At 34.0% G+C, this 27,205-nt stretch overlaps 5 protein-coding genes across 10 annotated transcripts; 2 read left to right on the top strand and 3 right to left on the bottom strand.

Annotated features, from left to right (window-relative positions):
* The first annotated feature begins 913 nt into the window (after positions 1–913).
* On the top strand, positions 914–6,227 carry LOC132628115 (uncharacterized). 6 transcript variants are annotated; one of them, XM_060343841.1, is made up of 12 exons: positions 914–1,000; positions 2,561–2,707; positions 2,799–2,856; positions 3,226–3,347; positions 3,422–3,626; positions 3,718–3,848; positions 3,926–3,986; positions 4,450–4,519; positions 4,597–4,687; positions 4,766–5,098; positions 5,167–5,319; positions 5,522–6,227. In XM_060343841.1, exons 2-12 carry the CDS (start codon positions 2,642–2,644, stop codon positions 5,942–5,944), a joined length of 1,713 nt encoding a protein of 570 aa, XP_060199824.1. In that variant the 5' UTR covers positions 914–1,000; positions 2,561–2,641; the 3' UTR covers positions 5,945–6,227. The 6 variants fall into 6 exon arrangements, with proteins under 6 accessions (XP_060199824.1, XP_060199827.1, XP_060199822.1 ...); XM_060343844.1 differs by having other exon boundaries at positions 942–1,089; positions 5,528–6,227; XM_060343839.1 differs by having other exon boundaries at positions 942–1,089.
* Positions 6,228–6,697: 470 nt separating this feature from the next.
* LOC132628117 (AP-2 complex subunit sigma) lies at positions 6,698–10,286 on the bottom strand. Its single transcript, XM_060343845.1, has 6 exons — positions 10,127–10,286; positions 9,858–9,956; positions 9,715–9,765; positions 7,797–7,970; positions 7,229–7,288; positions 6,698–6,994 (listed from the first exon to the last, which is right to left on the bottom strand). Exons 1-6 carry the CDS (start codon positions 10,127–10,129, stop codon positions 6,953–6,955), a joined length of 429 nt encoding a protein of 142 aa, XP_060199828.1. The 5' UTR covers positions 10,130–10,286; the 3' UTR covers positions 6,698–6,952.
* Positions 10,287–13,730: 3,444 nt separating this feature from the next.
* LOC132628114 (hexokinase-2, chloroplastic) lies at positions 13,731–18,438 on the bottom strand. Its single transcript, XM_060343838.1, has 9 exons — positions 17,828–18,438; positions 16,957–17,107; positions 16,687–16,869; positions 16,219–16,293; positions 15,960–16,115; positions 15,776–15,871; positions 15,542–15,675; positions 15,156–15,237; positions 13,731–14,405 (listed from the first exon to the last, which is right to left on the bottom strand). Exons 1-9 carry the CDS (start codon positions 18,112–18,114, stop codon positions 14,067–14,069), a joined length of 1,503 nt encoding a protein of 500 aa, XP_060199821.1. The 5' UTR covers positions 18,115–18,438; the 3' UTR covers positions 13,731–14,066.
* A 2,366-nt stretch (positions 18,439–20,804) lies between these two features.
* On the top strand, positions 20,805–22,884 carry LOC132623885 (WEB family protein At1g75720). Its single transcript, XM_060338697.1, has 2 exons — positions 20,805–21,095; positions 22,138–22,884. Exons 1-2 carry the CDS (start codon positions 20,940–20,942, stop codon positions 22,600–22,602), a joined length of 621 nt encoding a protein of 206 aa, XP_060194680.1. The 5' UTR covers positions 20,805–20,939; the 3' UTR covers positions 22,603–22,884.
* Positions 22,885–23,512: 628 nt separating this feature from the next.
* Positions 23,513–23,833, bottom strand: LOC132629159 (uncharacterized). Its single transcript, XM_060344887.1, has one exon. The coding sequence runs from the start codon at positions 23,804–23,806 to the stop codon at positions 23,513–23,515; it is 294 nt and encodes a 97-aa protein (XP_060200870.1). The 5' UTR covers positions 23,807–23,833.
* Positions 23,834–27,205: the final 3,372 nt, after the last annotated feature.

Here is a 27,205-nt window from a genome sequence, read left to right as displayed (position 1 = left end):
TCTCGAAACACAAAGACCGACAGACTCTATCGATTAAAACTGAGGGAATCCATCGACTAAATAAAATACACTAGACTTTAGAAATAAATTAGAAATAGCAGAAACTAAAAAAGTTGTCACTACCAAAAACAAGCGAAAAAAACGATGGACGGAAACCGATGGATAAAATCGAGGGACACTATTTTTTTTTTTAATTTTTATTGTTTTTTACGAAAACCAACGGAAGTCCATCGGTTATTTTTGAGGAAAAATGCGCGGAAACTATTTAAAAAAAAAAGAATCACTACGCTGGAAGTATTTAGTTTTCTCTAATTTTCAGTAAAAACGAATCTAGTGTATTTTACTTAGCGAATGGACTCCCTCGATGTTAATCGACAGAATCCGTCGGTCTTTGTGCTCTGAGACACTATTTTTTGACATTATCAAATCTGTAGGTTTTTCCTCAGTTTTTTCCTATAACCGACTAACGTCCGTCGGTTTTGTCCCTAGTTATTTGACCGATCTAGAGTTCTCACTAATTTTTCCCTTTTTTTCATAGTTCTCGTTAAATCTAACAAATAGAGTTCGGTGAATATTTTGTCGAGACTAAAACTGTCAACTTATGGCAAACTTAAAGGACCAAAACCGTTAAATGCATAGTTAAGGGACTATTTTGAACCTACTCTCATAGTTAAGGGACCGTTTTTGTTAACTTGTAACAAACTTAAAGGACTAAAACTGTTAAGTGCATAGTTAAAGGACTATTTTGAACCTACTATCATATATTTTCCTCCGGCAACATATACACGCTGGCAACTTATGTAAGAAATATTTTTGCCACGTAGATGACACGTGGAACTCCTTTCCTTTTGATCCAACGGTGGAGAAAATCCCGTTGCTATGGTCCGTAGATAATGCAACGACGTAATAATTATTAGTATTATTCCTTTTAAAACGCAAAAGAAAGAGAAACAGTGCGCGTATGTGAGTGATCGTTTTAGTGAAATCTTGAGAGAATCGGGTAATTAAAAAGCCGAAAGCTTCGGTTTTTTTTTTTTCCGTTTGTTAAGCAGAAATATTCTCAGCTCTCTTAAGTCAGTTACTATTTTGGTAATTAAAATTTATCCTTTTCAGTTAATGAGTAGTTTCAACAGATTTTAAGCTGGATTATATTTTTCCACGATTCTCTCTTCTTTGAAGTGAGTAATTTTTGTTTCTGGATTTTGGGTTTTGTTTTGTTGATCTAAAAGAGTAGGATTCTACTTTTACTTTTTTTTTTTTTTTTTTGGGTTCTTCCTGTTCAGTTATGAGTAGTTGCAACAAATTATAAGCTGGATTAATTTTTTTTCATAATTCTCTATTCCTTTTTTCACGATGGATAGAGTGTTGAAGTGGGTGATTTTTTGTTTTCTGCATTTTGAGTTTTGGTTATTAAGTGTGAAGAAAATGTACATTTGATCCAAATAAATCTGAGATTTTTTTTTGTTGATGAATGGAGATGGTACTGTAATTTCTTCATTGTTTATTAAGTAGGTTTTTTAATCTATTTTTTTTTCTTTGATGTGAGTACTTTGCGTGTGTGTTGTCTTTCTCTCTTTCTCTTTTTAATGAGTACGAGTGGGACAGAGATACAGTGAGAGTGTGGCTTTATTACGTGAAGAAGAACCTGATTCGTTTGTACATAAAAGGACCATTTTCGCTTTTTCTTCTGGGAAATCTTTTTAGTACAGTTCTCTTTTTTTCCTTCATCTCCTTCTTCCTTTTTTTTGTTTTCTTCTATTAATGTCAGTACTGTAAAAGGCAAAAAAAAAAAAAACCTCTAATATTGCTGTTTCGGGTTCTTTTAGATTTTTTCTAAAGTTCTGAAATTTAGAGGTTTTTTTTTCTTCTGTGTAAATTGTTTGAAGATTAGAAAAAAATTGGGTCTTTCGTGCTTCCGTTACATTTTTCTTTTGAGCCGAGGGTCTAAAATAGACCCCGCTTGTGGGATTACATTGGGTTTTGGTATGTTGTTGTAAAAATTCTGGGTCTTGAAAGCTTTTTGTTTCAATTTAATGTTGCTGAAGATATTTATTTTTCCAGAAATGGACAAGAAAAAAGACGGGAGATGATTTTTTATTTGGGTGGAATTGTGAAAGTGAATTTGATGAATATGATCTTTTTTAACTCATTGTTTCGTCTTCTTCGTATTAAATTTAACGGTTGCTAAATAACAAAACCTCATTAATGTTTTTATTGTCTGTTTCTGGAAAATATTCTTATTCTTATTCATCCGTATATGTGTGGATTAATTTTGGTGTTTGCGAGGTTGAGTAACGCGTGTCGTCTTGTAATCCTTTTTTTTTTTTTTTTTTTTTCATTTATCTGTTATAGTTATTTATCCTTGTTTTTGTTTTGAGTTTCTTGTAAGTTATGTTTTCTCTAAATTCTCTGATGATATTACTGGGTTTTGATTGTAATGGAGAAAATGTCATAATTGCAAAGAAATTGAAGAATAGGGGGCAAATTTAGTTTTTTCATTTTCTTGTAAGTTCTGTTTTGTCGAAATTCTATAATAATATTAGTGGGTTTTGGTTTGAAGGTTTAGATTGGAATGGAGAAAATGTCATAATTGCGAAGAAATCGAAGTAAGGGGGTTGATATTGAGTGGTGCTGGTGAAGTATGAACAACATTGATGAGATGAATCCCAATGTTTCTGTTCGAAAGCGGTTTAAGTTTCCTAAAAAGGTTTGACATTTTTAGCTCAATTAGTATATATCAATCTATAATTGTATATAATAATTGGTCTGTTTATTGATAATCCATTTTAATTTTGCAGTTTTTTGATGAGTGTAATGGAGTCGATCATGCTTCTGTTCCTCGGAAACTTCGTTCAGGTTTGTGTTTTGGTGAATTGAATTTGGAAATATCTGACTTGCTTATGTTTGTTATCTTATTGGATTAGTTTTGTGTTAATTGGAGCCCAGTGTGGGTCACTTGTGGCTTTCTTTTGTAAATTATAAGTTAATTCCTTTTTACTTTTTCTTTCTTTAGATTCCGTATGTTTCTTCTTCTTCCTTTTTATAACTTTCTGAATCACTAAAAAGTTTCTGATTTTACTCTTTTTTTAACGTGAAATGTTTCTTGGTTGAGTTAAACTTTGGACTTCCAATTGATCATAAGTTGTTTTACACGGATTCGAATAATTTTTTCTCTTCCTCTATTTTTTTTGCTCTTTTGTTAAGAGAATTCCTTTCCCTTTGTAGCGATCAAGAAGAGAACTCGCCAGTCCATCTCTCCGCCTTTGCCAATTTCCAAAAAGGTGAATCACATGTCAGATGGAGCTGAAACATTAAGGAAATATGTCAACAAATCCAAGCTTAATTTGGTTAGAGACTTGTAAATTTTTGCCTCTATGGTTCCTCCATCGAACAATTGAATGATAATGAGATTTAAATGCAGACTCATTGTGGCTCGAGTCGGTGTATAAAGGAGCTTGAAGGCCCAATCACCAAAGATGAAGAAGAAGTGGCTGAAACTTTGTATGCTTTAGCTGGTATGATCCCAGACACTGAAACCTTGAGCGAAAGCAAAATAAATAGTCAACTGCCAGAAGTGAAATCTTTGGACTTACCAGAACCAGAGACTTCTGTGATTGCAAGTGGAGGTCTGCTTGTTAGTTCTTTGTTTGTTTCTATGTCAGTATCTTCTATAGTTGGTCATTTTCCAAACTTAAGTACAATTCATGAATGGTGTAGTTGTAACGGAAGAGCAGTTTCCAGATTTAGCTGTTTCTGCTGGAGAAGCTACCAAATCAAAATCATTTGGGGATGCTTCCCGGTGTGAAACATCCATCAAAACAGAGCATCCCGAAATTTCACTGCGACCGGTAAGTTTCATTTGGACATATATACATCTTCGGTTAATGCGTGACATGAATGCTGCTCTTACAGTTATGTAATTCAGGTTGTTGCTTCTGGATATCAAGCTAACCAACAAAACACGCACAAGGAGAAGAGGAATAATGGTATAGCCTGCAAGTTGCCAATTTTCTGATGAATGGTTGTAAATTTAGGGGTGTCAAATGGGCGGGTTGGGCTGGATTTTTGGGGGGGGGGGGGGGGTTCCAAATGGGCGGGTTATTGACCCCCGCAAAAGTTACTTGGGCTATAAATGGGCGAAAATGCGGGTCATAACCCAACCCAATTCTCATGGCTATATATAACATATCAATTAAAAAAATGTCTTTTTGAAAATATTTTGACAAGATTTCTCATGGGTCAATTTGAGTTGCATATCAGCCTAAACCTTGATGGGCTGAAATGGATTGGACTGAATGCTGAGCTTAATAAATAGGCGGGTTCATTGACCAGCCCAAAGTTGGGTGGGTCATGTTTTTTATGGGCTAATTTTGCCACCCTAGTTGTAATAGCCATCCAAATTACGTGTATTAATATCTACACTAACAGAAATGCCATTTTGGTTATCAGGTTCATTGTTGTGGCCGGGCTTGTCTGCAGTAGGGTCGTCTTGTTCCGACATACTTGGTTCTTCACAGCAGTAATTTCCCATTTCTTATAGCACTCTTTTCTTGCCGACAAATATTGTTTGGTCTCTTATGCGCCGAGTAATGGCAGGTTTCCGATTGCCAAACTTCCTGCTTGGTTTGGAAGCACTGGTTCTGATCCTCAAGCTCAAAACACAGAAGCGCGTCTCCCAACCATGAAGGTGTTGTTCAGTTACTCGTCTGTACTTTGTGCTGTTTTGAACAATTATGAGGATCACTCATTTGATTTGATTCTGCAGGATTCTCAAGTCCTAATTGAATTGAGGAAGTCATTTAAGAGGTGTGCTGCTCATGTTTATATAAGTCGGTTAACTAAAGTCTTGCAGACTGCGGTGAGAGCCGACACAATCTCATCGCATCCTTCTCAGTCTTCATCTCCCGATGGATTGAAGCAAGGAACTCACATAATTCAGCACAGCTTAACTGGAAAGGTGAATGATATGCATGGGATTGTTTCTACTGCTGAGAAGAATCCAACTGAAGTTAGAAATGCAATCCTTTTGCACAAAAGACTCCTCCAAGATCAGCAACAGGCTTCTACAACGTCCGGGTTCAATTCCTTAGTAAAGCAGGTTAGTATATTCAGTAATGTGTGATACTCTTCATTGATACACGATAATAATCCACCTTTCTATGGCAGAACGCAGATTTCCTGTCATTGTCAGCTGGAAGTTATGTGATGAAAGGCAATAATGGTGCTAATAAACATCCAGCCATGCATTTCTTGCCGCCTCAGAATGGTTATTCTTCTGCATCTTTCCGTTGCCATCCTGCAACGGCAACAGCTCAGCAGGTGACTTCTAATTAACCTTTTTACAAGCCACAAGTAAATAGAATATTTTGGCTATCTTTTTGTATCATTAAGATTTTGTCATGAATTGTATTTTACTGGTCAGTACCTTTATAGAATGAATCAGGAATAAGTTCGTTTATGTGGCAAGACTACTTATTAATACATTTCTTAGAAGATTAAAGCGATTCTCTTTTATGGCTAGTTGCAGATTCTGCTACCTCCATATCTTGGAGGTGCATCAACTCATCCTTCACTTGAAGCTACTATGGTCTTACCAAGACAATCTTCACAGCAGAATGAACTACGAAACGCTCATTTCACTGCTCAGTACAAGTTCGGACTCTCTGCCTCACAAATGCAAGACTGGCAAAATGCACACCGACAAATGCCTATTTTGGGACCTTCTCAAGCTCAATTTGCAGCTTCTTCTTCCTCCATGGAAGCACTTTCTTCCAAGTATGCTCCAGCCTTGTTGAACGAACAGGAGCTTATGTCAATTTCTACGTCACGTGCAAATTCAAGAATCAGAGGACAATATTACAGTTTCCCTTCTGGCTTGGAGGGAAACGGACTTTACCCCAATAATGTGCCTCCTTTGCAGCTTCTTTGCAATGATCGTCGTTGATCAGATAGGACCTCCTGCAAATAATAATTGATTTATTCTTTTCTTTGCTTATGCATGAGTAGGTGTCCATTCTGTTAATGAATATAGCAAGAGGAGGAACAAAAGAAGGGAGGATATAGTAAATTTCGGGTCCCTTACTAGATGCTTTGGCCTAGTATAATATCATATGTTAAAGGCTTACTTATAATGTTTCACTTTCAATTAATTATAGAGTTCGGAATTGGTTGTTGGTTTCCGCTTGTTATTTGTGTAAGAAGAAGAAAGAGTCCTAATTTACCTTCTATTACATGAAAATATCCTAATTTTATCATTTTTTGTAACTATGGTACATTTGACCATTGCAAGTCGTTTCGTAATGGCCTACATATTGAACAGAGCTCCAACGCGGATTGAGTGAATTTGACATGTCAAAATACTTGAAAAAGAAAAATTACTTTTGACTATGCTCCTCCTTACTTCAGTTGGAGCTTTGTTCAAAAAGAAAACTATGCTCCTTATTACTTCAGTTGGAGCCTAGTTAAAGTCAAGACTCAAGACAAATGTAAGATGATTTGTTAATGCAAGGGTATATACGGTCTCAAACTGCAACATCATCCAATATACCAGATCTACATTGTAGATGTATTTTTAACCCTTTTTCCTACCATCAACGATTTAGACTCTGAATTTGACATTTAAAGATCAATATGTTTACATTTAGACTTGGATAACTTTAGTACACAGTAGCATGATTCAGCAACGGGCAAGGGCTGATTAACCAATATAATGTTTCTTAGTAAAAAATTGGTACATGGAGAACAATGAAATCGCTTGAGAAGTTCTTTTGCAAAAGCAAACTACCTTTAAATGTATGAACGAACAAATCATGTATATAAATAAATGAGGCACAGCAACATAAGGTATCAACAGGATACAGAATTTCCAATGCAGTAAATACAGCCAGCCAGAAGAGAAGTGCAAACTATGAAGGCAAAGGAAGGTGTCTATCTCGAGCAAGCACGAAAATCTTCACTCCTGCTTTTCCAATTCTCCCATTCTCTCAATAATTGCCTGGCACAGAAAGAAAAAGGGTTGTTTAGTGCAAACTCATACAGAATAATAGAATCGAGCCAGAATCAAACATGCATTAACTTCTTTTTTTTGTCTCTGGGCGAGGTGGGAGAAATGAGAGCAAAGGAATATGCATGTGAAACCAAAACATCCGTCTTCTCACGGGTGAGACACAAACAACACCTAATATACATGTGTGTAAGTGCACGTGTATCGAAGATGAACTTTTCTTACCCTCTTGCTTGTTTCCTGGAGCTCCCCAGCAAGGATAAACTCATCTAATATCAGATATACCTGTAAAGGGAAGAAATTGATCATACATGACACAATGAGTTAGAACAGTGGCCATCTAATGAAAAGCATATTTCTCACACTTTTAGCAAACTGGTATTTTCAGTTAGTGCACATGATGAGGCATGACAAGCTTACGACTTTTTCCTGGCCATTTGATTCTTTGTTGAAAGAATGATCTACCACCCGCCCAGAGAACCTAAATCCTCACTTATTCTACTCCCCCTAAGGCTAAATTTTTGCGAAAATCAGAAGATCTATGATTTTCAGAGAGGAAAGCTCAACTTCTAATAGTAAAATACCACAAGCTATAACTTTAAGAGCCGGCACAAAAATTTAAAAAGAAAATACACTAGCATTTAACAAGCATCTTAGAAGATTCAACGAGAATATTCATTGATTTACAACCAATGAAAAGACCATTGTGCCACAACAGGGGTAACAGGAAAAGAAAGACGTTATAAACTTTGCTGCTACTGTAAGTAGCAACGTTTGATGAGAAATGTCTAACCTTGTGGAAATTGAAAACCAAATCCAGCTCACAGACATTGCTGAAAAAGTGATCCAAAATCTCCACAAACAAGTGGATGGACTCCAAATAAGCCAACTCGTTATCCGTGATATCAACACAAAGAGAGAAAAATAATCCTGCGTATCTTCTGTATATTACCTTGTGGGTTCGGAACTGCAAAGACAAAAGATCAAAAGCATGTGCTAGTTATAATGACTTATCAAAGAACATATCTTCACAAAAACTGAAAAGTAGAGACAGAAAATTAAATCTTGGAAAACATTTTCATATGTCTTTTAACTTTTTCGCTGATAAGTTTTCCAAATAATGAATATGCTGGGTTACGACATAGTGATCAGCCAGACATGTGAATCTCATGCAACCTATTACTAAAGTTGAGCAGCTCCATCATTCAAAAAAAGTTCTGTGGATTCACTTCTTTCATCAATTCTGTTGAGGTTTCAGCACAAAAAGTAATGATTTCCCTTTCTTTATTCACACATTCAGTTGCTCTTTTAATCTTATTTTACACAATAGAATATACACAAGTTCAAACTTCAAACTGTTTTCTCTCCCTTCCTTTGTGTTACCTCCCCCTTACAGTTCCAATCATTAATCACTTATTTAGTTATTTAAGGGAAAAACACCTGCTTTCCTATTTCTTGCATTATACTTTTTGTCACTGAGGGTTTTTCAAAAAGTTGGTTACGCTTTCATGAATCCTCTGATGATTACTCAATAAAGTTCAAAAAGGCAATGCATTCTGATTCTGTACGAAATCAGATCTAGGAATATAACACCAATATTGAAGCCAAATTTATCGCATAAAAAATACTCAGTAAAGCAATTCTCAATACACCCTTGGCAGGAGACAGTTGCAGCAATGTGGGGTGCCATGATCTACCACACTTGGGAGGCTAGAAACAGGAATGTATTCAAACAGTTAAATGTAGATACAAGTTTTGTCATCACACAGATACAGAAAGAGATCAAGGAGAGGATAGAAGTAGTTAAGAGGCTCTAAAAGAGCAAGGAGATGTCAATATTGGATACAACAACTTTGTATTTAGTTACTGGTAACTGCTGTTTTTTTCTGAGGTCTAATTGGATCAGTACACCCTTCTTAGAAGGTGGTAGGGAACCTCTAGATGCCCCTTAGTTTGCAATTATTTTGTTAGTAATGATAATATTTCACAGTTTGTTACCAAAAACGATTCTCAATAAATCCTCTTACAAGCAAAAGCGGAAAGGCTCTTCTTTCTTGATCCTTCCCTCTCTCCCCTCCACTCTCCCACTCACTGCCAACCTCAAAGTTTCTAAAGCCAAGAGACTGAACTAGGAAAGAACACGTAGGTATAGAGAAATTTGCCTCAAAAAGAATTTCATAAAATACAATGTTCTTGTACCCCCCCCACCCCCCCGGGACAAAACCCCACCCCAGTATCCTTTGAACATTTTACTAAGTTCTTCCATGGATGCCAGCAGAACAAGTATTTAAGAAGCAATGTTAAATGAAACAATAATACAAAGATAAATATGATAAACCCTCTTAATATTACTTCACCAAAAATGTGAAGTGTCAGTATGATAACGCACGGACTTAAGGACAGGGAAAGCAAAATAATCTTCCACCAAGAAAACATTTTTTCACTCACACGATAAGATAGTTCAACATTAGTAACACTTTTAGAAGATTAAAGACTAGCACCAAAGTTTCCCCTTTGGCTTAGCACAACTGCATCAAAATTGCTTATTATGGTGTTTAATAGATCGAAACGAAAACAAAATAAAAACATATAATCACCTTTAACCTTTTGTATTTGAAGCTGATCAAGTTAAACTCAGGGTTTAAAACAGAAAAAATGGTAGCTTTATCCAACTGAGGCCTAAGAAATATCTAAAATTCAAGATTTATTACCTCAACAAAGTTGGTGAATTTGGGATCTCTATTCACCACCAACCGATGAACCTACAAAGGCCAAATTGATAATATAATCAAAACCCATAATCTAAAATTAGCAAATTTACTTCACCAAATTAGCAAAATAGAACTTATAATACCTCGTATTCAACTTTGTGTTTCTCGGATTCCTCGAGAGGTATGTAATACTTAGCCAAACGAGTCTTACCTTGCCTGTTTTGAAGCAATATGAAACGGATCTACCCATTTTTTAAATGACCCGGTTTAAAACAAAAAGATCAAAAATTAGTATGCTACAAGAGAAATGAAAATAAAACTGAAAACACCAAATTCTTGAAACTGAATGGAAACAGAAAACCAAAAAATTGTAATTTTTCACTGAGTTCAAAGGAAAGAAAAAAAAAATTACCATTTTCTCAAAGGATGTGTAGGCAAAAGAGAGTTAAAGGAGCTGATGAAACACTTGAAAAAGTTGCAGAAGCTTTGAGTCTTTAATTCTTTAATTTTAATTCCAGGGTCATAACTCATAAGTCATAACCGAGGTGCCAGACCAGAATTTTCACCTTGTTTTGAGAAAATGAAAAAAATGGTCCTTCATGTTTGGGGTAGGTTCAAAATAGTTCCTAAAATATTCTTTTTCACAATTTTGGTCATTTCGGTTTGGGAGAAGTTGATAGTATTAGTCTGGGGCATTTTATTAAAAGAGACTTTTGAGTTACTTATTTAAGAATTTAGGACTCAAGTTCTAAAAATTAGGTAAAAGGGACTCTATTCCCCTAAGTTTTTTAATTTACACAAAAACCCCTAAGTTTTTTTAATTTACACAAAAACCTCTAAATTTTTTTAATTTACACAAAAACTCAAAAATAAAAGCACTTTTTACCACCAAAAAAAAAAAAACTGTACGTTTTTCTCTTAAAAAATACGCAAGCAACTATTGGTTGCTTAAACAACTCCTTGTTGCTTATACAATAACCTTGTATCTCATTAAAACTAGGTAAACAACTAGTAGTTGTTTAAATAAATAAATGTTGCTTATAATAAACAACACGAAGTTGTTTAAGCAACTCATTATTGCTTATACATGAACTCAATTGGAAATTAATTGATTGATCACAAATGAAAATTAACTAATATAAAAACCTTGTTTCTTGTAAAAACTAGTCATTTGATGAGTGATTAAATCCAACTTATTAATTTTATCATCAATTAATTGACTATCCTAATAGTTTAAACAAAAATTTACTGATCCAATGATAATGGAATCAATGTTGTTTGATTATATGAATATTAGAACATCAACTTATTGACTTGATAACAATTAAATATCAAACGAGTCGTTCAATGAGTTATTAAACCCAACTTATTAATAATATCATAATTGATCGCAAAATTGATTGACTCTACTAATAGTTTAACAAAATTTACTGATCTAGTGATAATGGAATGAATGTTGTTTGATTATATGAATATTTGAACATCAACGTATTCACTTGATAACAATTAAATGTCAAACGAGTCGTCCAATGAGTGGTTAAACTCAACTTATTAATAATATCACAATTGACCGCAAGATTGATTGACTCTACTAATAGTTTAACAATAACTTATTGATCTAGTGATAATGGAATCAATGTTGTTTGATTATATGAATATTTGAACGTCAACGTATTCACTTGATAACAATTAAATATCAAACGAGTCGTCCAATGAGTGATTAAACCCAACTTATTAATAATATCACAATTGATCGCAAAATTGATTGACTCTACCAATAGTTTAACAATAACTTACTAATCTAGTGATAATGGAATCAATGTTGTTTGATTATATGAATATTTGAACATCAACGTATTCACTTGATAACAATTGAACATCCAATGACCCGTTCGATAAGTTCTAATGTAAACAACCAACAGTTTCATAAACAACTTCGTGTTGTTTAACATAAATAACTACTATTTGCTTAAGCAACAATCGATTGTTTGCTAAGTTTTCACAAGAATTGGGGTTTTGTTGTAAGCAACTAGGAGTTGTCGAAATAACTTTTTGTTGTTTATTGTAAGCAATTTTTTGGGTTTTGTTAAAAGTTTTTGATCTTTTAATTGAGTCAATCAATTTTGCGATCAATTATGATATTATTAATAAGTTGGGTTTAATAACTCATTGAACGACTCGTTTGATATTTAATTGTTATCAAGTCAATAAGTTGATGTTCTAATATTCATATAATCAAACAACATTGATTCCATTATCACTGGATCAGTAAATTTTTGTTTAAACTATTAGTATAGTCAATTAATTGATGATAAAATTAATAAGTTGGATTTAATCACTCATCAAATGACTAGTTTTTACAAGAAACAAGGTTTTTATATTAGTTAATTTTCATTTGTGATCAATCATTTAATTTCCAATTGAGTTCATGTATAAGCAATAATGAGTTGCTTAAACAACTTCGTGTTGTTTATTATAAGCAACCTTTATTTATTTAAACAACTACTAGTTGTTTACCTAGTTTTAATGAGATACAAGGTTATTGTATAAGCAACAAGGAGTTGTTTAAGCAACCAATAGTTGCTTGCGTATTTTTTAAGAGAAAAACGTACAGTTTTTTTTTTTTTTGTGGTAAAAAGTGCTTTTATTTTTGGGTTTTTGTGTAAATTAAAAAAATTTAGAAGTTTTTGTGTAAATTAAAAAAACTTAGGGATTTTTGTGTAAATTAAAAAACTTAGGGGGATAGAGTCCCTTTTAATTTTTTACCCTAAGTTTACAAATATTTTAATTCAACCCCATCTCTTCATGGAATCTTCATAATTAACCCCTAATTAAATGTTTATAACAAAAGAAAAGGAAAAAGAAATAGAAATCCTATATTCTTCATTTCACTCTCAAAGAGCCCTTTTAGCTCATTTTCCCTAGTCTCTGTCAAACAATTAAAAATTTATGTCCGTTAGATTTGACGGAAATAGTAGAAAAAAAGATTTAAACATAAACACCAATAAAGTCCTAAAATATGCGTCACAAAAAAAAATACACTAGACACTAAAGAGGTATAAAAAGAATAGGAAAAGCCATACCTCAAATAAATACATTTTTTTCTAGAAATAAATTTAAAAAACTGCAAAAGATTTATCTCTAAATGTGAGTTTCGGCTAATTTTTTTTTTCATAGTTCTTGTAAACCTAACAATTTTGGTCTTTTAGGTTTGTCAGAAGTTGATAGTATTAGTCTCTGTCAAACAATTAACAATTTATGTCCGTTAGATTTGATGGGAATAGTAGGAAAAAAAGATTTAAACATAAACACCAACAAAGTTCTAAAATATGCTGAACAAAAAATACACTAGACACTAAAAAGGTATAAAAAGAATAATAAAAATTCATACCTCAATAAATCGTAGGAAATTGCGTAGGAAAAGGAGTCTCGTACCCTTCTAATCGGACAAGGTGCATTTCCTTCAACCTTTATGCTTTTCAACTTGAACAGCTTTTCGCCTTTTCCACAGCAAGGAATTCTTTTTTTTTTTGTTGGGAGGGTGGATCCTATAAGAAATATTACATTTTTTTCTAGAAATAAATTTAAAAAATTGCAAAAGATGTATCTTTAAATGTAAATTTCTGCTAATTTTCTTTTCTCATAGTTCTTGAAACCTATCAGACAGAGTTGGGTGAATAATGGACAGATACAAAGAATTTACTCTTTGACAAACTTAAAGAATCAAAATTATTCAGTGCGTGCCTAAGAGACTATTTTAAATATATCCTCAAACATAAGGGACCATTTTTGTCATTTAATTGTGCAATTGAAATTTCATTATTTATTCTTCTTTCTTTTTCTTTTTCTTTGGGAAAAAACTTAGGAATCATTCTAGACATTAGATCTGTTGATGTCATGAAAATTTTAACTTCCAAAATCTTGTAATTAATCAAGTTTTTGTTGTATAAAGAATAAGAACACAATTTCTACCAAAATGTGGTTGTGCAACCAATCCAAGAAACAAACTCAAAAAATATCTCAAATGCCACAAAAATGTGCTTATTCATCAAAGTTATAAGCAAACAAGATGTTCTATATTTACTAATACATCTGCTTTTATCACATCTAATACTTCACTCTGCATAATACAACAACATCTACACCTCAGTCCCATACAAGTTGAGGTCGGGTATTTGAATCCCCACTTCTTTCGTACTTCACTGCTGCATAATGGCAGTTTAAAAATGGCATCACAAACAAGAGCCTCTACTTAAAGAATGAGAAATCCAATAATCAATACTTCTTTAAAAAATTCTAAATTGCAAATGCTCTTTACCAGCCATGTAAAAAGACATGAAATTTAGCAATTCCTAAAAATCATGTTCATATTTTGAGTTTGCAGCAGCTAATAATGCAGCTCCAATTCCTGATCCATCTTTTGAATGTTCTATCACTACATTTTTTGAAATTTCCGATCCGAGAAGCTCTGTGACAGCTTCTTGGAGGTATCCCCTGTACTGAGGATAGTGCTCGTATAAGCCTCCATCCATCGCTACAACTGTTCTCTTACCAAAGATGACGCCTTTAGAATCTTCCTCCATTTTTTGTAGAATCCCAACAATTCCTGCACCAGCCAAACGACCCCCTCGTTTTGCAATAGTGTCGCAGATGTCCACGACTGTTTTCCTTGCACTTAGATCGGATTTTATCTGAAAACCGATTATTAAAAGCAAATTGTGAAAATCAAAAGGCTAGTAGACAGCTATCAGGTGCTACATTTTCATACTGTGTATAACGTGGACAGTCAGTTTCTTACACACACTAACGAAAGGAAATTCTTTTCTGAAGAACTTCTAGTGCTAGACAAACTAAGAAAGGAAATTCTTTTCTGAAGAACTTCTAGTGGTAGACAAACTAAACTTTTTAAGAATATTGGACTGAGACGGGCTTAACAAAGCATGGACAATGAGAAATTGTATGCCGACTCCAACTTGCTTGGGATTGAGGCAGAGGCGGATCTAGGATTTAAATTCTAGGGGTTCAACATCTTAAATTTTTAGCACTAAACCATTATATTTCTAAAGTTATGGGTTCATATCTACTATTTATTGTAATTTTAATAAATTCTTACACATAAATTTATGCACCGCATCGAAAGTTTGGGGTTCAAGTTATAGTGCTCCATCCGCCTCTGGATTGAGGCGTAATAGTAATAATAGTAGTTGTTGTTATTAAGCGTTTAAATCTACAAACATAATTCTAAAAAGGTTCTGTATAACAGATCCTAAGCCTTTTAAATGTTGTCTTTGGAATGAATATAGATCTTCAAATGTAGGGTTCTTCAAGAATTTATTATTGGACAACCATTATTAAATCAGAAAAAAAAAGAGGAACTAGAATATAGGTGAATGGAAAGAGTACTGCAAAATAATTTAAAATACGACAACTAAAGAATATACCCCAGCTATATCATAGAGGACAGATTCAACAGCTTCAAGATCTCTCGATGTATCCTGCTGCATGGCACATATATCAGGTGTCCTATATGATGCAGATCAGACCGGGTGAGCATAAGCAGGAAGCATAGGAGACCAATTAATACATGACATGCAGCATAATAACAGGCAACAGCCACAGTAGCGAAGCTTCTATATCTGATAAACTAGCACTCCTTCAGAATATAAAATATAAGACGAACAAAATCAACACAAAGTTTGCAGATTCTCGAAATGTAGATATAGCCACAAAATATAGGGTGGTTTCAACTTATTCATGGAACAAAAGGAATAGTTGCAAAACTATGGCATACAGAGCTAGTAAATACTACTAGTAATTATGTAATTACCTCAAAAAAAATGGAGTGATTAACTTTTCCGGAACATAGCTGCCACCAAATAAGCCACCAACCTTGGCCATTTTGACCAGCACCCGTCTTACAATTTCTCCAAGGTACATACCCGAGATTGTCTTCTCAAAGATCTTCATCAAGAAATATTACAGTAGAAAAGATCAGAAAAACAGTTCGATTCCAAGTATATGAAGAAAAGAAACTTCCATGTCCTGAGTCAATAAAACTTGCCTGCTCACCAGGGTTAATGCTCTCGGCGTCCATTTCTCTATCAAACTCGGTTAAAGGAAGGCCATTTGAGAATGCTCCCCATTCAGTATTCACAATCTAAAAGATAATCATACATCGGCTATTATCTCGAACTCAATGGTTGCTCCTGAAATAACTTGAAAAAGGAGATTTGAACTCTACTTACCGTTATTGGAGATTTGGACATCCTTTTTGCCAGTTTAGGTATAGCATCCGCTCGTTCTACATAGCAAGCATTGGTTCCAGTCCCAAGAATGACAGCAACCATGACATCATCATCCCAGTATCTTGCACCGGCAAGTGTTCCCACAGTGTCATTGACCTAACTTGACAATGACAGAAATCATGAAATGATGGAACTAAGGAGCGCCAGGCTATTTTATCCAACATTTCTTCAATATGCATGAAGTTGAGAAAGAACCTACCAGGGCAGACACTTGCATATCCGTTCCCTGCCTTTCCATGGCTTCATTTAAACAAGCAACAACATCTTTTCCTGCCTGTTCCATGTTATGCCGGAATCAAAAAGTAATCCGCAGGTGAAATGAAAAATGATAAGAGAGACTGAGTTAAAAATCAATACTAAGGAACTCATCTATTCTAGTTTGGAATCCAGTATTTTTGGATTACAGGTTTATCAAATAGATGATTCCAGTGGTTGATTAAAAAAATGCAAAAATGTTTGTTGAAAGTTGTAGTATTGCGAATGAAATTGACCATATTTACTGAAACTGAAATTGGGCAGCATTGATAGACCATTGTATGAGGATGCTTGAACTTGAGTCATCTTAGCACTTCTCAGTTGGTAGCAACCGTTTCCAATAAATATTTTACTCACCCCCAACCTGCCATAGGCTAAATTAACACAAATGAGAGAGTCAAGAAATACTAACAGTTCCAGAGACAGCAAAACCCTTTGTCCACTTGATTAGGATGCCGGATTTGATTGAAGTCTGTTTCACTGGAAAAGAGAATGTAAATCCTATTTCCCTTGTCCGTCCTTGTGGCAACTCAAAATTACCACCTTCCTTTTGTGCAAATTTTCCTAGCGCAGAAGCTATGAAATTGAACAACTCCTAGAATAAACCAATGTGAAGATGAATATAAGTACAAAAAAGATAGAATTGGTCAAGTCGCATTATGACAAGAAACAGTAAAACAACCTCGGATGTGGCAAACATCAATTCTTGAGGTATAGAGACTTGCTCAAACTCAGTTGCGATTACGCGCTCTTCTTTACCACCTAACTGCACCCTTAACACTCGGAAATTTGTACCACCAAGGTCCAATGCATAAAACAAACCTTTCTCATTCCTTAACAAATCATAAAAAGTTGTAGCATAAGAACAAGCTCAACAATCAAACAAGCAAAGGAATAGAAACTACAATTGCAAATGTTGATACACATAAATATATTAATTAATTAACTAACTAAAAACATGCTCCTTCTATCAGCTCAAACTTTTAAATGAGAGTCACACATATCAATATGGTAGTAAAACAGACAAAATGTCCTTGGTTCAAATCTCATCTCCGCCCAAAACAGTAAAAAATATTTCAACTTGTTTGTTTCATGAACAAAAATCAGGCCCACATGTGAGGGCATGTTTAGACATAATACAATCATTCATCTTTATTCTTTTAAAATGAGATGGCTATACATTTCATCGCGAAAAAGATTTAAGTCCTTAAACCCTGCCATTCCTTATGATTTTGCCCATCAAATTAAACTTCTGAAGTACACACAATACTCAAAAGTAACTATAGCTGAAAATAGGTAAAAGTAGAGGACACAAATAACTGACAGGATTTATTGTTTGTTATTTCTACCGGTATGCATTGGTTGTACGCAGTTATAGACATGTTATACATGAGACTTATATTATACATTCGCTGGTTAGTTTTAGTTTAAGCAGTTGGATAAGCGGTTATTTAAGTTAATTCTTCAAAAAGTTGTAATAGCAACAAAAATAGCACCTTCAGTATGTAACTGAAACAAAAAAGTCAACAAACAAGATAAATTTAGTAGCATACCCGGTTGGTAAAGTGTCAACATAACTAAGGATCATCTTCAGATCACTGCCACCATCAACGGCAAGCCCGGCCCGCATATCAAAGGCCATGGCATCCGCCACGTGGCGCAAAACAGGAAGTGGAGTAGCACAGTCTTTCTTCAACTTAGTCAAAATTGGTGCAACTCCTAAACTATCACTAGATCGGACCGCAGACATAATGACACGTGGCTTAGAGACCCTTTTATGAGATGGTGATCGTGAAACATGGAAGGATCGGACGGCCGGGGAACTAGCAGTGACCGACATTTTGGTATAGTAATTAATTTAATTAACTGTGAGATTAACGAGAGCAACGTGTGACGGAGAAAAAAAGGAGAGGGAAAGGTACAATAAATGGTGAGAGTTGTATAGTTGTGATCTTAATTTAACACTATAAAGTTTCTATTTTATCAAGTGATGGTAAGTTTGAACAGTTGGATTTGAATAAATTAATGATGAAATATATATGTGAGGATTTAACGAATAATATACGAGTTTGGTGTGGAGAGTTAACTAACCAACTGTTCGTTACTTTCATAGTGCTGAACTACTAATAACTGTAGCAATTCCACTATATGCGAGCTTTTCTTCCCTTGCTGCTTCAACTAAAATTTAATTAGTACTAGGACTAACTTTTTTGATACTTATATGATTTAGCACGAATTTTGATTTTTTTTTTATATATCTTATATATTTTTTAATATGCTTTAAAAAAAATGATTTTTTATATTTAAATAATCTTTAATTTAAATATCTCACCGACAAGTTTAAGACTATAAAATTCAAAAGATTTTTTAGAATACATATATCTTTAGTTTAAAATCAATTATTCAAAAATAACTCTTTTTTCAAAAGGAAATCATGTTATGTCAAATTAAGACACATAGAATAAGAAAGAGAGAATAAGACGTTTGGCACATAGCAAGTACTCTTAGGGCTCGTTTGGTACAAGAGATAAGAATAAATAATTTCGGGATTATATTTGAGATGAATTTATTCCACTTTTGGTTGGGATAAAATATTAGTATAACTAATCCCGGGATAACTAATCCCAGAATAAGTTATCCGGGATAACTTGTTTCCAACCAATCGACCCCTTAGACATATCTTAATACTTTTATAATTATAAAAACATATCATAATGGTAAAAAGAAGAAGTTTAAAATTAAAAAAAAAAATACATATAAAAAGGGTATATCATTTTTGTAGAACATATTAAAAAATGGTAAGAGTGCCAAATTATAAAATGCAATCAAGTTTCTCCTGGTTATACAGAAGTAAAGGAGCGGCGGACAAGACGATGTTGACAAGAGAAGAAGTGGCTGCCTGTTTGGATTTTTTCACTTCTTTGTTTGCTTTTGGTTTGTGTCGGAGTTTCAAATGTTTTCTTGATGACTTGTTTGACCTGCTGGCTGTGTCCTCACTGTTGGTGTTGTGGATAAATACCAATTTTAAATACTCCTAGTTTGGATAATTGAAATGGAAAATTGACAGAGATGTTCATGCAATAAAAAATAATTAATCTAACAAAAAATATTATATTTCACACATATTTGGAAAAAAAATATTTTTTAGGTATGTACATGGTATAAAATGGTATATTTTCGAGATATACAAGTCACATGTTGTATAATACAATAACTTAATTTAACTATTATTATTGCTATAAATTACTTCGGGGCACAGAATTACGTCAACTATATATCCCAAAGTGTTGCGCAATTTCTTAATAGGTAAATAAATTTTATAAATGGGTAAAGGTCGGTAATTTGTTTCTTTTTTTTGCACTGAATGTCCTTCAAAGGCGCTGGTCTTCGCTTAAAAAAATGACTCAAAATACCTCGAGGTTCTGGGTTCGAAATCCAGCTCAATAAAAAAATAAAAATAATTTCGCAAGGCAAGGCTTCGCGAAAATTCTGCCTTAAGGCGGAATCAAAAGTTTGCCTTGCGAAATTTTGCGAGGCAGATTTTTTTTTTTTACTCTGCTGAAATTCTACTAAGGCCTAATTTTGCTACGAAATTCTACCTTGTGATTTTTTGTTTTTACACAGCCAAGGTTCGGACCCAAAACCTCGGGGTATTTTAGGCTAAGGGCAAAAAATAAAGACCAACAATTTGAGGGTCAAAAATTAAAGATCATCCCCGAATAATGGCAATCGTGCAAATGGCCCAATTTGTTTAATCAGCCCGCATAGTCTTGTAGAAGTGTAGAGATAGCGGTTATTGGCTACTTTCCAGCCCTACTTCGAAAAATAGAAAAAATATCCACTTTCATGAAGTCTCAAACTCCACATGTGAAACTACAAGATAATCACACATAAATTTACAACGTCACGGTGGCAATTATGTTTCAATTAAAGGGGCTAAAAATGGATATTTGTGAATTTTACCTTGTAAAAGTCCCCTATTGAAATTGGAAAATTTGCACGATTATCCTTATTCGGGGGTGGTCTTTAATTTTGCCCCTCAAATTGCTGGCCTTTAATATTTGCCCTTCGCCTAAAATACTCCAAGGTTCTGAGTTCGAATCCCGGCTCAGTAAAAAAAAAAATCGCAAGGCAGAATTTCGCAGTAAAATCAAGGCAAACAATATGCCTTAAGGCAAACTTCTGCCTTAAGACCGAATTTTCGCGAAGCCTTACCTCGTAATTTTTTTTTCTTACTTAGCGGGTTTGAACCCAGGGCCTCGGGATATTTTTGGCCACTATTTTAAACAATTTAAGGGACAAAAATTAAAGACCAGCGCCTTTGAAGGACAATCCGTGCAAAAAAATGATTGAAATTAGGAGTAATTAGGTGGCGGTTGGGCTCTAAGTTAAAAATGTCCTCTTCGTTTGTCAAAATCAAAGTAAGCCTATCAAAAAGACCACAAAATAGCCCATACAATCCGGCCCAATTTACCTGAGCTTCTACTTGAATCAATTCTATATTTTTACCAAAAGAAAGAGCAGAATAATTCCAATGAAGTGGACATGAAGAAACGAAGCTCCACTTCTCCATCTTCTTTGTTTCCACTTTTTAAGCTCTTTTATAGTCTCTCCTTCAGCAAACATAAGATACACATCTGATCGGTAATAGTGTTGAAACTGATAATGGAAAATATGGAAGAATCAAAAGGAGGAGTGACGATGATGGGGAAGGCGGAAATTGATACGAGCGCTCCGTTTCGTTCGGTTAAAGAGGCAGTCATATTGTTCGGAGAAAGAGTTCTCGCTGGCGAGCTCTACTCTTCTGACAAGTTCAAACAGGTACTCCATCATATTCCCTCCATTCATGTTCCACCTTACTAATAAAACTAGAATTTAACTTATATACGCGAATAATAGAATTTTTTACACTATCAGAGTTCTTAATATATTTGCAGCACGTAATTTGGCTTGTCCCCCTTTTAGAGTCAATTATATGTAGTTGTCTCTTAGGTGCTTAATTGAACTTTTGTTAACTATGGCTATAGGTAAAATGAAAGTTCTAGTCTGATCAATTTGTGAATAGTGCGTATTCTTCTTAAAGTATATATATTCATCAAGCTTGATGTATACGTCGGGTGCAGGGTGCAGTTTCCTATCCATGTGTACTGAAATGTAATGATGTAATATATGTTATTAATTGTGAATTTTGCGTAACTTGAAAGAAGAAGAAGGATACGAGATATTCATCCCTAGTCACTATGGACGTATTTATTCAATTGATACATCTGAAAGGTTCAATTTTTGAATTATTGGATCCGTATGAGATCAAATCTCATGTTATTAGTAGTTCAGTGATAGACCGGTACTAGACCATTAATCGAATATTTGTAAATTCAATTCTTATTTAGAGAAATTTGATTGACTATGAATTCTTTAATTCAGAATTTAAGGGGAAGAAGAACAAAATGAACTTTGCTTAAGCGCCAATACAAGTATAAAATGTTGGAGAATAAAGACTAATATATACATAGTGAAAAAGAGAGTGAACCGACTAATCAAAGTATCCTTCGAAGAATAATTAAACTGTTTGGAGATACTAGATCAAAGATTCTGATCAATCTTCAATTTTTGCAACGAAGTATTCTTTTTTATTTCAAGTACTGTACACTTTCTAATACTAGTATATATAGTATAGTATAAAGTATAATATAAAATTCAATAGACTAAGTTACCAACAACGACGTAACGGGTAACTAATGTTTATACTGGTAAATATAATCTGATAACTTACTATGACATGTTAAATTTCACTATTACTGATATCATAAATATTATTTACCCTATCAATGTATAAACTTAAATTTTTTTCCGTCGATAACAGAAGAAGCCGGATGGATCGAGTGAAGACGACAGCGACGACCCGTCTAATAATGGGATAGCAGCCGATGATGAGCTAATTGAGACTAAACAAAGACTAGAAAGGGCAAGAGAAGAAAGATTGGTAATGGCTACTTGTCTTTCTTCTTTAGAAGAGGAACTTGAACGCACAAGAAATGAACTTGATAAGCTAAAAATTGAGCAACAGCAAGTTATGGTATCAGAAATTGAAGACCTAAAATTTATAGAGAAGACACAAATTACGGCACATGAAAATGTTGAGCTTCAGACAAAAAGATACGTGACATTTGCAAATCCTTCACAAGGCGATGATGATGTTGTCTTACAGAGCCATCCTTCACTCAAGAAGAAGAAGAAGAAAAAAATACCCCTTAATATTCCACTCATAAGGGGTTTTTTTTCAAGGAAGAGAGGTAGTACTAATTCCGAAAATATTCAATATGCTTGAGTTTAAAACGAACAAAATATGCAAGTCTCTCTCTGCCCTTTAGGAGATCTGTGGGTTTCGGTCCAGTTTGAATCTTCGGAGCACTGAAATCGGTTTCAGCATCACAAGAAGTAATATATGCAATTTTCTACGTATAGCTTATAATTTCCAATGGTTTTGCTTAAAATCAAAGTGTGAAGTAAGGTTGGTTAATTATACATGCATGTTTGAGCTAGTGAAGTTAGATATGTTTCTTTGAGTAACATTTTCAATAAGGTTATATATACTATTACTTGAATGATATGTAATTCCTTTCGCTTCTTGTACTAATAATTCGAGCATGAGTTTTACAAATTTCAAGAATTATTACTTTTATGTTTTTGTTACTCATATTCTCAATCCAGTAGGAAGGCAATTTACAATCTTCACACTATTATATAAAATAGCTAACAAAACCATCGTAAATCTTAAAATAAAATTATTCTTTTTATAGTTATTGCAATGGATGTCCTGAATAAAATTGTTTTTCAACAGTGCTCCGATGGGACGGGCCGTCGGGAAATGGCATTCTAGTAGTGTTGTATAATGTTTTACTCCAACTTTGTAGTTTGATAATGAATTAAAAACAAGTAAAAGTTCTTAAGAACTACTTTTAGTAAATAAATAAATAAACCTTATGCTGGTTAATTATCTTAATATCATCACATAAAATCTAAAAATCCACCTTGTAATCTGTCAAGATCATTTTAATTTTCAAAATCAAATAAGCTAACTTAATATAATTAAGCTGAAGATATTCCACATATATACTTTGTTTAAATTTACAACATCAGATTCAAACGCATAAAATTCAAAAAATCAACACAAGCTACAAGCATGGTTGCACATAATCACTTTAGCAAAAAGAAGAAGAAGAAGGAGGAGGAGATAATCACACAATAACGTCCGATTTTCTACCACTAAAAATTCCTTGATCTTGTGAAGACTTGTTGAAGAACTCTATACAATCAGCAATAGCTTCATTATAATGAGAAGTTGATGAGTAATAGGAACTACACGAAGTCTTGGGCGGGTCGGGCATGTCACACGACCTCCGCCTCTGTCCTGAGCCCAGCCCGGAGGCCGACATCGATGCTCCAGCCCGATTCGGCCTCCTCCGGCCGGACGTTGGAATGGGAAAAACAAACCGCATGACGATCTTGCGGAAGCGATCAAAGAGCTTCATGGCTGAGAAATTGATCAATTTATTAGAAGAAGGCCTAATAGCTTGTGAAGATTGAAAATTTTCTGAAACTTGTATAACAAAGCTTTCTCTTTGAATAGAGGCCTTGTTAGTGTACATTATTGTTCTTCTCCTTTGATATTAGAAAATTTTCACTCGAAAGCCTTTGTATTTTGTTCTAAGTTCTGGCTATAAGGTTATATATATTCATGACAAGGAAAAGTTTGATGTCTCAAATCTTTAACCATGTGACCAAATCATATGTATGGGCTTCTGCTGTCCTTTCAAAGTATATTTATTTATTTAGATTGCTGATTTCATTAACTTCCAAGTAATAATCATGTCTTGTACTATAATATAGAAATTTACTCAGAAAAATCAAAGACCTGGTTCATAATAATCATGTTAGCATGGTAATAATATCCCTGACTCAACATTCCTTTTGAAAATAACTCTTATGAATAGCTATATATTGACAAACTCAAAGGTATATATGCATGTTTAGCAGAGCCAGTAACTCCGTATTAAATCAATGGGTTCAAAATGAGTGTGATTGTATTATATGTATGCGTTTTAAAAATATTTTTCACATATGGATGCATCACTACAAAAAATAAATAGGAATTTTAGCGACGATAGTTAAACAACAAAAATACTCACTAATCTTATTTAACGATTAATGATAGATTCAAAAAGAAATTGTTAGCTATGAGCTATTTAGTAATAGATCAGTGACGAATTTCATAACATATTCTTTTTTTGTGTGTGTGCGTGTGTGAGACGAAGCATAAGCCGACCCAAAAGTAATGCACTAAAATTGTATTCAAATAACTCCTCCTAGATCTGCCTCTTTGTTTTAGAGGGTATTAATCCATGCATGTGAATAAGTTATAGATGCATACATGAAAATTATCATCTAATCACAAAAGAGGGTGAATTTTTTCCATACAAAGATCGAGCATCAACTTATTTATGCATACCTATAATTAATTAACTCCCATAATCTCACTTAAAAATGCAAATGATATATGTTCAATGTTCGAACAGGGTTTATCCGAAAAGCTATAATATGATGACTTGCTAATCACATTTATATTTAAAAAATGATTAAATTAGTCGAAGACAGCAAGTTCACTGAGACATGATTGACTGGCCTAGTTCCTAATTAAAAGAAAAGAAGTTTTAAAGTACGACATCAATGAGTATATATGAATAATAACTTGCCTTTTTTCCTAAGATAATATTCTCTAAGAATCACTCCCGAATGAGTACTGCATGTGCAAGGGCCTATATCTTGCGTCAGAAAATATGTGCAGCTTCGAGTTTAAATTCTATGAGATTACTTTTTTAAAAGGGTTATCAGCTCGATTAATTTGGCTTTACCATTGGATGTAAAATCATTTCATTTAAAAAGTTGCTTTGAGTTCAAATACTATGGTTATTTTGTTCGTACCTCGATTATTTCAGCAGATATATATTGTCTCGATCTCCCACCAACATGAAGGTTGCACTTCAAGTATCTTATTTGTTGTCTTCCGCACCAACACAAAGGTTGCACTTTAACTATTTCACAAGGTATATGTTGTCTCTCATTAGCACAAGTATCGGATAACTCTGTATGTCTAGTAAGACTTTGTTGTATCCCACCATTATAAGTATATGGTAATCAAATCATGTCAAATACGAATATTCGCACGTGACTCTTCAAATATTTATTAAGTCACACAAAATGTGATGCAGAAAATATGAGAACTTCAAAAAATTAGGGTTGTTCTTTTTTGATAAAGCAAGAAAATCAAGGTAGTTAATTGGTGCTAAATTTCACAAAAATATCAAAGAGAATGATAGAATTTTAGTAAAAGGACTACTTGCAATAATTGCCAATATATGAAAATCTTCATAAGAAAACAAAAGAATGAAAATAGAAGACTAAACTTTGAATGGAATGAGCATAGAGGAAAAGGGAAAATGTGTAAATCCAGCCCATGGATTGGAACCTGCAATCAATTGGAGTCCAATCCTAAAGACAGTTTGAAAACCTTGGTGGGTTCTGGCCCAAGATATGCGGTCTAACTCAACCCATGGACAATGCAATTCGGGCAATTTCCAAGATTGTTCCTCGCTGGGGTGGTCTTTAATTTTTGTGCTTTGCTACAAGCCTCTTGGTTCCAGATTCAACTCCCCCCCCCCCCACCTCACCCCCCCACCCAAGTCAAAAATTAAAAAATAATTCGCAGTGCATAAGTTGAGATTCGCATGACATAAGTTGGACGGGTTTCAAACTCTGCCTTAAGGCAAAAAAAAAAAAAAATCCTGAAATTTTGTAAAGCTCTGCCTTAAGGCCTAATTTTGGGGAAAAGTTTGCCTTAAGGCATAGGTTGGGGTTGCGAATCCCAACTTACGGCTTGCGATTTTTTTTTTTTTTTTTTACTGAGCCTGGATTCGAATCTAGGACCTCTGAGTGTTAAGTAAAAGACAAATATTAAAGACCACCAATTTGAGGGACAAAAAATTAAAGACCACCCCAAAAGAAGAGCAATGCGCGCAAAAAAATGATGCTATTCGAGATTCAACGATATAATTTACACCGTTTTAAGTTTTTAAAGTATTTAAATTATAGCCAGTATTCATAGTTCAACACTGAATCTGATGAATTTCATAAAAATTCAGACCTCAAAGTCACAACTTGCGACATAAATAGGAATAAAACTTTGGACATTGTCAGTCCAATCACGAAGGTCATCCAAACTTGCGTAGCAATTATCTTCATGAATTGGAATTTTGTGCACTTTACTTGAATATACAGAAATGAGGATTACAGGATAATGAGATGTTCATGCTCTCGTTGGACGTGATAGTCCATAACAATGGGTAAACTAACAAAGAAAAGAATTTGATTTAATCACATAATTGAATCGGGTCTCATCCCTTCAATTCATCGTTGCATACGCCAATGAGAAAAGAGAAGAGCTTTGTTTCCTGATACTATTAGAATTTAGAGACCTCAAAATGCACTAGCATGAGGATGATTTATACAGCTTTGGGCTATGCAAATTTCAGGCGTGAATGTCTAAAGTTGGATTTTATTTAAACAGAAGTTCAAAATTAAATGGAAAATTCGCATGAGTGCCCCTATCTTGAGGTGGTCTTTAATTTTTGCCCCTCAAATCGCTAGTCTTAATTTTTTTTCCCTTCGGCACTATAAGTAACAACAAGTGGCCAAAAATACCTTGACATCGAACAAACAAAAAAAATAAATTCGAATCTAGGACCTAATTTTGCAAGCCAAAGTTTCATAGAAACTATGCCTTGTTGGGAAAAGTTACATAGAAACAATGCCCTATCCGACATAGTTCTATAGAAATTAAGTTATCTGACATAACTTTATTTCTACAGAAATTA

The sequence above is a fragment of the Lycium barbarum genome, chromosome 2 (genome assembly GCF_019175385.1).
Source record: "Lycium barbarum isolate Lr01 chromosome 2, ASM1917538v2, whole genome shotgun sequence".
In the NCBI taxonomy this organism is placed as follows: Eukaryota; Viridiplantae; Streptophyta; class Magnoliopsida; order Solanales; family Solanaceae; genus Lycium; species Lycium barbarum.
This window is presented reverse-complemented; position numbering and strand designations above follow the sequence as displayed.

What these genes read in the sequence shown, in the direction of transcription:
- LOC132628115 (XM_060343841.1), top strand. Translation starts at nt 2,642, where the DNA reads ATGAACAACATTGATGAGATGAATCCCAATGTTTCTGTTCGAAAGCGG. An exon ending in TCAATTCCTTAGTAAAGCAG is followed by an intron (nt 5,099 to 5,166) that starts GTTAGTATATTC and finishes TTTCTATGGCAG; the next exon opens with AACGCAGATTTCCTGTCATT. An exon ending in CAACGGCAACAGCTCAGCAG is followed by an intron (nt 5,320 to 5,521) that starts GTGACTTCTAAT and finishes TTTTATGGCTAG; the next exon opens with TTGCAGATTCTGCTACCTCC.
- LOC132623885 (XM_060338697.1), top strand. Translation starts at nt 20,940, where the DNA reads ATGGAAAATATGGAAGAATCAAAAGGAGGAGTGACGATGATGGGGAAG. An exon ending in CTTCTGACAAGTTCAAACAG is followed by an intron (nt 21,096 to 22,137) that starts GTACTCCATCAT and finishes CGTCGATAACAG; the next exon opens with AAGAAGCCGGATGGATCGAG.
- LOC132628114 (XM_060343838.1), bottom strand. Translation starts at nt 18,114, where the DNA reads ATGTCGGTCACTGCTAGTTCCCCGGCCGTCCGATCCTTCCATGTTTCA. An exon ending in TGTCCAAATCTCCAATAACG is followed by an intron (nt 15,872 to 15,959) that starts GTAAGTAGAGTT and finishes ATTATCTTTTAG; the next exon opens with ATTGTGAATACTGAATGGGG. An exon ending in ATCACTCCATTTTTTTTGAG is followed by an intron (nt 15,238 to 15,541) that starts GTAATTACATAA and finishes TGCATCATATAG; the next exon opens with GACACCTGATATATGTGCCA.
- LOC132628117 (XM_060343845.1), bottom strand. An exon ending in AATTCACCAACTTTGTTGAG is followed by an intron (nt 7,971 to 9,714) that starts GTAATAAATCTT and finishes TTGTCTTTGCAG; the next exon opens with TTCCGAACCCACAAGGTAAT. An exon ending in TCCAGGAAACAAGCAAGAGG is followed by an intron (nt 6,995 to 7,228) that starts GTAAGAAAAGTT and finishes TTTCTGTGCCAG; the next exon opens with GCAATTATTGAGAGAATGGG.
- LOC132629159 (XM_060344887.1), bottom strand. Translation starts at nt 23,806, where the DNA reads ATGAAGCTCTTTGATCGCTTCCGCAAGATCGTCATGCGGTTTGTTTTT.